Source organism: Rhinolophus hipposideros (genome assembly GCF_964194185.1).
Source record: "Rhinolophus hipposideros genome assembly, chromosome: 5".
NCBI lineage: Eukaryota > Metazoa > Chordata > Mammalia > Chiroptera > Rhinolophidae > Rhinolophus > Rhinolophus hipposideros.
Genome location: NC_138051.1, coordinates 43,179,672 through 43,189,737, shown reverse-complemented (window position 1 = coordinate 43,189,737; position 10,066 = coordinate 43,179,672). Strand labels below are relative to the sequence as shown.

The window sequence follows — 10,066 nt, the reverse complement described above, 5'->3', positions numbered from 1 at the left end:
AATGGAATACTGCTCAGCCATGGAGGGGATGGGTTCTTGCCATCTGCAGCTGCTGGTCTTGTGCTGGAGGGCATTATGCTGAGTGGAGTGTCAGAGAAAGACAGATGCAATGTGATTTCACTTACATGTGCAATCTAAAGAACAAAATAAACAAAACAAACTCATACAGAAAACATTTTGATGACTGCCACATGGGAGGTGGGCTGGGGGTATGGGTGAAAAAACGGGAAGGGATTAAGTAGTACAAGTTGGTTGCTACAAAGTAGGCATGAGGATGTAGGGTGTAGCATAAGGGATATGGTTAGTAATATTGTAATAACCATGTATGGGGTCAGATGCGGAGATTTGTTGGGGCGATAGATGGGAATGAATTGTGGGGAGCAGGGTGAAAAAGGTGAAGGCATTAAGAAGTACAGATTGAAAGTCACAAAATAGTCATGGGGATGTAAAGTAAAGCATAGGGAATATAGTCAATAATATGGTTTAACAACTATGTATGGTGTCATATGGGTACTAAATCTGTCGGGGTGATCACTTCTTAAATTATATAAATCTCTAACTACTAGGCCGTATACTTGAAATTAGTATAAAGTAATATGAATGTCAACTGTAATTGAAAATTTAAACAAGGGGGGTGGAAGGTGAAGGGGAATAAGTGGTCCAAATTTCCAGGTATAACACAAACAAGTCATGGGGATGTAATGTACAGCATGGGTGATATAGTCAATAATATTGTAACATAATACATTGTCAGATGGTTGTTGGACTTACCATAGTGATCATTTCTTTGGGCATATAAATGTTGAATAACTATGGTGTGCCCCTGAAACTAATATAATGTTGTATGTTAGCTGTATTTTTAATAAAAATATATTTTAAAAATGTCTGTTGTACACAATGGGATTTATAGACGATGTAATACAGAATTGTACACCTGAAATCTATGTAAATTTACTAACAATTGTCACCCCAATAAATTTAATTTTTAAAAAAATGTCTGTTGAACTAGGTATGTGGACAAGTGAGCCACTAGTATTTTTGCCTGAAGCGTCCGACTGTTGATGCAGCACAATTTTCATCTGGTTTTCTGAATCGTTTCTCCATGTTTCAGGGACTCTGCCCATCAATAGCAGCCTTCCAAAAAGAGAAGGGTGGTGTAACTGTGACTGGGTAGCAAATATTCCAGATAAGAATATTTTGGTAGATTTTTAAAAGAAACTCTCACTGGTATTGACTCAAAAATATTTTGAAAATATATGTTATAAACCTCTTCAACATCAAGAGGCAGGATATAATGATTTATATATTTTATTTTGACTTTACATGCGGTGTTAAAAACCCAAAGTACATATTTACACATCCACAATACAAGTTTACAAGATATCTATACATGTTAAAGTACTCTATAAAACAGTATAGAGCCACTTCACTTTAGGGTTACTTTTTATGCTGTACCATTAAAAAAGATACAATCTGTGTTTACCTTTGCACAAATGGATAAAGCGTTTAAAAATTAAATTAACAGGATAGAGACTAGATTTTGTGTTAGAAATTTCAACATAAATACTGATAGAACTCACATTACAAACTACAAGGCAGCACAATGTTACAAAATGTTATCGGGGAATCACACAGAGTTACTGTTCCGTTTTCCGAACACAGGATTAATATTGGTAAAGATGAATTCAAATACATTTGTCAATGGTGGACTGAGTAGTGTTTATTGTTGGTTGGTTTAATTGATTATTAATCTGTAATATTTTAGTTGCGAAGCTTGAAGTGTTTCAAGAACAGAAGTTCAAGCTTTTGAGCTTCCAGAGATCTCAGAGAATCACGTTCTATATAAAACAATATTCTCAAAGGAAAAGAATAATTGTATCAGTATTCTACATTCTGTATAAATATGCTCCAGTCTTCGGCCACCCATCATCCCCCCAATAATGTATGTCATCACCATTATCACAAGAAATCAGTTGAACTTATTTGTCTAAGTCAGGAGCATTCGTCTGCCTTGATACTTTAGGGTCAATAAACCATGGTGTGGTGTGTAGCATATTAACTGAAACAGTCATTGGGATTGCACATCAACAACTGTTAAGTGGCTTCTGCAAAGCTACAAATAAATGACTATATGGTTTTCGCAGGTATCATATTACCTGGGAAACCTCATTTGACTTCACATTATCACTGTTTCATCCTTAAGAAAGCAGGAGTGGAATGTTTGTCAGGGCAAAGGACGTAATGCTATTTGGGTGGATTGTTTTACAGTTAATTGTTCTAGGTTGTTTTTATGATTTTTTAAAAAAGTCTTTTCAGGTGCTGGTTGAAAAACATTTACAACTGGCACTCAGTAAATGATGTGCTACACTGAAAACACTTGACATATTTTAGTACTTCTATCATTCTCATGAATAAGGCACAAAATGCACAGATTCAGGTAAACTCACATGGAATATTTACAGTATATTGTCATTACCTGCATGACTTAGCAGAAAATTCTCACAGAACACAACATAGACAACATGATTGCACCACTGTTAAGTTTTCATAGACTGTTTCTGTTAAGCCAATTACAATTCCTTTCACATTTCTTTTGTCTTCTGTTCGTTTTTTTTTCTCTTTTTTTTAAATCTTGGCGGTAGGAGTTAAAAGAAGAAAAATTCTCCTATATGAGGGAAGCTAAACACAATCAAAATAAAACCTTATTAGTGTGTCCAAGGTTAAATAGAGTGAGTGACTCAGGCTCGGATTCACAGTGGACAGGTAAATTTTACTACTGAATACTGGAGGATAAATCAAGGATACCTCTTAACATCTCTATCTCCTTAAGCTGGCAAGACTGTAATAGAAGTTTCAATGAATAGCAGCACAAAATTACTTAGAACTCCTACATTCTGGCATTGGGTATCATGGAAGTCAATCATTTTGACAGTCAAATCAGCTTCAATTTGATTCCTTTCTCAAAGCTGAACCCAATGGACTGCTGTGAGAAGTAGCTATTGTCTCTTGTTCAGTCATGCTCAATGTAAACAACTCCATAGCACAAAAAGATGCAACGGGCACCTAAACAAATCCTAGTGGGTAGAGACCACGTGAGCATACACACGCATACACGCACGCACACACACAAAACAGTTCATTGGTGGCATGAAAACAAAAATGCCACACATGAAAAAAATGCTACAGTTTTGGGTCAAAGACTGAATTTTTAGCAAATTGTTTGGTAATCTACAAGTTCGTTTCTTTGTGACATTACCATTGTTTTTGACATTTGTGCAAGAGGCAAGGTGAATGCATACATATTAAAATGTTCACATTTAATGGGAAGACCACACATAATGGCAGTCTAAGTTGAACCCATTTTCAAGTATTTGCTCACAGTTCTGAGTACTGTATCAGCTCTTAACATGGGTAAGGTAGCCCCTCGGAGCTACACATCTCTTTAGCTTCAAACAAAAGAAATGGAATGGCCAGCACCTTCCTTTGTTTTCAGGCAAGTGCACAGAAGCCTTGCTGCAGTAACTACATGTGGCAAGTTCTGGGGTTGCCAAAGTTAGAAAGAGTTTCTTTGGCCACTTGTTTCTCTTAAAATACAAGTGAGTCTCTCGCCTTAAGGTACCCTTACAACATCATCCTCTCGACAATATGGACAGGATAAAGCCACACGGGGAATAGCACACTTGAGGCCTAGTAAGTATATTTGTTCAGTGGTCTGACAGATGTGGTTTGAGGAACAAATGAAGGCTTTGGTGGCACATCAGGTTTTAAGGATGGTGTCCTCTTTAGCCCCGTCCTAGGAAGGGTGCCATTACTGGTATAGCTGCTCTGTCTGGAGAGGGAAGGCTGCAGATGAACACTCACTGGTGTTCCCTGAATATAGTCCACCTTCGCCCCGGTTGGGGTGGGCATGTACCCTCCACGGTTCATGCTAGGCTGTCTAGATAACAAAACACCACTTGGTGAGTTTAAGTTTTTAGGCATAGCAGATATAGAGTGCCTCTGGGAGGAATTTTTGTGATAACCCCTTTGTCTTTCCAGAGAAGTCATTGGGACTCCAGGAGTGGTGGGGACGTCCACTCGCTTGGTTGGGCTATTCCTGGGGAGAGTTGAAGGAGGAGAGTAGAGCGATGCCTCCCGGTTAGGGACCTTGGGCGGAACTTCAGACATAGGTCCCACAGGATCCAGCATTAGGGTCTGGTGGGCCATTTGGATGTCTCCCATGATGGCTTTGGGGTTACTATTCGGGTCATTTAGATGTTTCAGGAGATCGTTGAGGGTATTTCTGGAATCCACAGAACGCCGGTGATCTCTTTTACTGGATGACTTTGTAAGAGGGTGGTCAATGTGTTGAAGCTTCTTTTCAGCTTTGTGAGCATTGGAATTTGAGAAAGACGTGTTGTAGTCATGGGTAGCATTAGGAAGAACAATGGCACTGGGGATATGCCCGTGACTTAATGGGGAATGGGGTGGAGGACTAGAAGGAAAATACTGGGGGGTTTCTTTCCTGGAAGCCCCATGGCCATGGGCCTTCTCTGAGTGGCTCTTCATGGCTTGTAGGGTCTTCTGGTGAAGCACAGGTGTAGACTCGGGCGTGGGGAGCGCAGCCAGCTCGGGAGGTTGGCCTCGATGGTCCATTACCATGGATTTCGTATCTCCACTGGGTGGTAGCTCTTTCCGACTGGTCAGCAGGTTACTATACAATTTGGGAGAATCAATATTCTGCTGATATTCCTTGACCGGGCTGTCAAAGAGACCATTGAGTTTGGCAAAACTTCCACTGGAGTCTGTGCACGACTGGGCAGATTCTGCATCTTTATGGATCTTTCTGTTTTTCCGAACAAACATGTCACGATAGCAGTATACTGCCACACCTGCAATGAATGCACCCAAAACAAAAGCAGCAAAGACACAGGTGATGAGGACATTCATGTGGACCATCTGGTTGGACTCTCCAGACTGGACTTCCCATCGGACACCTGCAACAGACACAGGGAAAGAATCTGAGTGAGGAGCCCTTTAAAACAATATTAGCCTGCACCTGCAAATGGCTGCCATTGCGCCATCATGACTGTCACATGGTCCATGTGCTTAGCTTGGAGGGTCAGGTAGACTCTAAAATTCCATATATAAATATATATACTTCCTTTAATCATAATAGGATCCCCACATATCTCTGATTGCTGCAAATGCCAGGATAACTCTAATCTCCCATTGCTCTATATTTCTCTTTTTTCTCCAATCCCTCTTAAATAGTTGTTATACAACATGAGAAATTTTAGAGTTTCTACCTAAAAATTAGAATTAGAAAGTGTGTATTTTCTAAATGGCCTGTTTTAAATGAATGAAATGTTTTGTCTCATGATTTTCTCCTAATTCATAAACAGGATTTAAGGGCAGCTGCTAGGATTAGGGAAATGTATGAATTGGCATAAACATATATTATGCTAAAATAATTATACTAATACAATTATGCTATCTTCACTGAAATATAGACACATAATTTGTTCACAAACTAAAAGCATCTGCTTGGTCATTTTTAGCTATAAATATAGACTTTCATGTTTGCTTTGATTTTTTTTGTTTTTTCATTCCATTTTGGGGTGAAGCACTCTTGTATTGCTTGATATGAAAGAAACCCAGACAGTCTAAGGAAATATACTACATATTAGTTAAGCAATATCATTCAAATATTTTGAGGTATTTAAGAAATATTTAAGTTAGACTAGAAGAAGAAGAGTGAATTAGTTTGCAATTATTGGGATTTTTGAATGCAACCACAGACATCTAACAGTCAACCAAAGAAATGTTAGTTTAAGAGGTATCCAAGTCTGTTACATGCTATAAACAGCTATCCCAGAATAAGGTAAGTCAGGGTGATTTTGAAGATTCTTTTGCTAGGTTAGTACTAAGGTCTTTGAACATTAGTTGTTTTTAATCAATGTCCAGAGTTATGAAATTCAGTGGCATTTTGAAAGACAAAGAAAGAAAAGTAGAAATGGTATTACTGAAGAAAACAAAGCAGAAAGAATGATTATAAAATTGTTTACAGTGAAAATACAGAAAACCAAAATCAACAGACGTAAATCATAAATGACAATGCACTGTCATAAAAACTGATTGGAAACCTGATCCCATAGTTTAGTAAGCACTAAAGAATAGATTTTTTTTTTTCTGGAGTAATATGTTTAGTTTAATAAGCCTACCCCACAGCTATGTTATAACTGCTTCTATTATGGGCTGAAAAGGATAGTTATGGGTAAGCACTCTGTTATGTTTTATTGTTTATGGTATTCAAGCAACTTAGTACCACACAGATCCTTTTCAAGTTGCATTTTGAACTGCAGCTAAACACAAGGCTGGGAAAGGCTCGTAGGCAAAGCATTTCATATCTGGAGATTTGCAATCAATGAGTTTTGTTTTTGATGTCACTGGGGTGACTCTTGAAATTCTCTGATATCCAGAAGTCTCCAGCTTCTTTAGACAGAAACCAACATGAATGAGATTGTCTGAGTGGCTGTTTCACCACCCTTTTCTTTAACAGCTTTCAAGCTCTTTCATCTTTTAAGGAATGCACTCCAATATAACCACAGAAAACTGAAGTGACTGCAGCCAGTGGAGGGGGCAGTAACAGTAGCAACTCCGTTCTGGTTCACCTCTGGAAAGCCCTAGTTCCATACGCTTCTTAGAGATATTAGGAATCAGGTTTCCATTCAGTGAGAGATGAATTCCCTGGTGAGGCCTTACCCTTTGGGATACCTGATAAAGGATCAGTAAAATCAGAAGTGATTGGGTCATCTTGAACTACAAATTTCCGGGAGCTCGTCAGTTTAGGTCTCCACGTATCAATCACTTTAGGTGTAATTTCTGGGATACTTGCTATTGTGGTAACAGAAGATGAAGATACCTCCATGTCTGTGGTGGCAAACAGATTTTTATTAACATGGGTACTGCCAGCAGATTTTCCTGACTGGTCTGTTGCATTTTTAAGTACAGTTTAAATAAATTTTATGAGAAAGCCTGTGCTAGGAGTTCATAAAAACACATCTGCAAAGACTACACCACATCCCTTTCTTGTAAGGGAAAAATAAAAATTAAAAATTAACAATAAAGCTCTATTAAGCAGATTTCAAATTTAAAGACACTCAAAACACTCTTACAGAAGCCCTTGGTGTGACAATGACACTCATGGAAAAGGTAATACAAATCCCAAAGGTTAATTGCTAGTTTTTCATCATTTTGTGAGACAACATCATTTCATTTCTCTTTGTATATATTTTTCAAAACACTTTCATAGATGGTTGGAGACTGTATATCCTTCAGTGGGGAACCTCAGTGTAGCTTCATCAGAAAACACCTGGTTAAGTCCTTGTAAACACTTGATTTTGGATCTGATAAGCCAGCTCTGCCTAAGATGTTGTCCTGCTTTACCACGACCCCCTTCCATCTGTAGATTATTCACTGCACTGAGGGCTCACCGTCCATGGCAAAGCACTGAAACAGGGATGAACCTTGCCTGTGCCTCCCAAAATGCCTGGGGAGTTCCTTCCAAAGAGTTAGCAGCAACTCATGCAAAAGAAATGGCATTTACAAGCTGAATTAGGATGTTCTGATACATAAAATCTGCCATCCCTTTCTCCCTCCGCCCTCCTTCCCGAGGAATGAAACTGCTGGTGAGTTTTCGAAGCAGCAATAGGATCTGGAGTAACTTCACTTCTTAGCATGTCTATTACTGATTTCCACCAAGTACATTTTCCCTCAGAATGCAAGCATATGACTTTAGGTTAAAACTCCAGAGACCACAGTTCAGACTGGGTACAACAGTCACAGATGAAGATTCCCAAACAGATACAGACAGAGGGGCGTGGAGAGCCCACTGAACACCTTAATACATCAGAAACCAGCTTCATTCAGCGGGAGTCTTTTCCACACCACCAAGACCACAACATTCCAAGTTTCCTGGGATTACCACAAACCATTCAAAAAAGAGCTCTAAAATTTATAAATACACATTTTGGGGAAATGTGTATTTGTATACTAAGTCTTAGGAAAGGTTGAGGAGAGAGGGGGAAAATAATGAAATTCTGCCATCCATTAAATATAGATGGCCAGAGGGAACATTCACAATGCATAGGGGTGAGAGAGAAGAAAGCTTGGGTGGACGTGCGTGCAGCTGGAATGCAGTCTATGTTAATCCGTTTGATTTTTCTTAGAAGATGTGCCTTGGCCAATGACAGGCTATTAACATGCTACACAGGGGTGAAGTGTTGAGTGAGAAGAAGTCTTTCGGTACCATCAGTGGAATTATGAGTCAAAGCACAAAAATGAAGGACTGCCAAACTGCGCAAAAGGAGGGGAGAAGGGGCTGAAAATGCTGAACTTGAAGGAAAGAAAAGGTTGTTAATTCAAAAAAATTAAAAAAAACTAACCAGATGTTGGACCGCCAAATATTTTGTAATCTGGTGTAGTTGAAGTAGGCAAAATTTCTAAAAGAATTAAAGGAACAAGTAATCAGTAAAAAAGTAACCAAAAGAAAGCAAAAATTTATGAATTCCAATCAACTAAAAAAGTCAAAGAAAAGACTATAAACTGAAAAATTAACCTACTGGTTAGACTACTTTTCTCTAGATTTCCTACAAAATTGTAAATGGTGAAGGACAAAAAAAAAAACAAAACGTAAAACTCTCCTTTAACATTTGCCCATGACCAAACAGCTCAGCTTTTGCGAAGTTTAAGTTAAATGCTAGGTGGTATGTGTCCTGAGTCATTAAAAGACTGATTGTAAAATAATGTTCACGTGCAAATGTGGTCAAAAAGAAGTGCAGGAAGGGCAAGGAAGATTTGGTCTTACCATGGCAGTCCCCTAGATGGGCCGTGTTGCCGTATTCTGTGTCTTGTTCATATCCTTCAGCGCTGTGGTTATGGAAAGCAAAGAAGTCTTCAGTTAACAGTCTTCATAGGAACACAAGTGACAACCAGAGCAGAACCAAGAATACAGACCGATTAGTAAGAATGGGCAGAGAGAAAAAAATAGACATTTCAACATAGCTTGCTAAAATGAGTATTTCTGTTAAACATTTGGTGACTGGAATGTTGAAGAGAACAGAAGGGAATGGCTTTTTCTCCATCCATTTTAGGTATTATACTGTCTACAATCTCACTTCCCTTCTCACGGCTCCAGATTTTCCTTTTTTTCCAACTTGGCCCATACCAAAAAAAAAAAAAAAGAAAGAAAAAGACAGAAAGAAAGAGAGGGAAAGAGGGAGGGAGGGAGGGAGGGAGAAAGGGAGGGTGAGAGAGAGAGAGAGAGAGAGAGAGAGAGAGAGAGAGAGAGAGAGAGAGAAAACGAAAGAAAATAAGAGAAAATAAGAGAAAAAAAGAAAAGTAGTAGTGTTATTGGAAGTTTTCTAAAATTTCTAGCTTTAGAGACCCTGGAGAAGGTAGAAGCAGATGTGGAGAAGATCTAATGTGACAAGATATACTTACAGCATCCCTGGGGTGACTCGACCACAGGCTCCTTGACTTAACCAGCCGCAGTACGGGTCCCGAGAAGCAATACAAGACCTGAACAAAACCAAACAGAACATAACTTGGATTTCTTGTCATCAAATGTCTTGGTGCTGCAAGACCCAGGGTAAGAACAGAAACATCAGCTTACTTTTTACATGATCCATAACGCTCACAGCGACTGAGGGGCATGCGAATAACGCAGCTAGAGAACGCCACATATAAAGCGTGATGATCTTTATCCAACTGTAATGAGATGACCTTTCTGTCCTCCTCATTCTCAGCATTACACCTATATTGTGGGATACATTTTGAAGCAATATGTTTAGTAAGTCAAAAGCTGTGTGAACTATACAAGGCAAGGGGGGTTTGGTTTTTGCAATTATTGAGAGCTGGGGAGGTGTCTTAAGGAATATTATCGGTAGCAAACCAGGCAAGTACATAATTTGGGAAGTAATAATTATGTGATTCATCTTCTACTTCTCTGCATGGTTGGTTAAATTTCAGGCTCGACAAAGGGTTTTTTACGATTGCTTTCCCATTCTGAAGATCGAAGGGAATT

At 38.9% G+C, this 10,066-nt stretch overlaps 1 protein-coding gene across 16 annotated transcripts in view; it reads right to left on the bottom strand.

Annotated features, from left to right (window-relative positions):
- Positions 1-1,261: 1,261 nt before the first annotated feature.
- The window catches only part of SEMA6D (semaphorin 6D), a gene marked incomplete at its 3' end in the record, with an annotated part of 573,645 nt that continues 564,840 nt past the window's right edge, over positions 1,262-10,066 (bottom strand). For 6 of the 16 annotated variants that reach the window (XM_081049648.1, XM_081049650.1, XM_081049639.1 and 3 more), the window contains 6 exons: positions 9,656-9,796; positions 9,484-9,561; positions 8,849-8,949; positions 8,427-8,483; positions 6,745-6,912; positions 1,292-4,976 (listed from right to left, as the gene is read on the bottom strand). In XM_081049648.1, the coding sequence (XP_080905774.1) occupies positions 3,688-4,976; positions 6,745-6,912; positions 8,427-8,483; positions 8,849-8,949; positions 9,484-9,561; positions 9,656-9,796 (1,834 nt within the window). Of the gene's footprint in view, positions 4,977-6,744; positions 6,913-8,426; positions 8,484-8,848; positions 8,950-9,483; positions 9,562-9,655; positions 9,797-10,066 lie in introns of all 16 variants that reach the window. The other 10 variants (XM_081049653.1, XM_081049646.1, XM_081049654.1 and 7 more) reach the window with 7 other exon arrangements.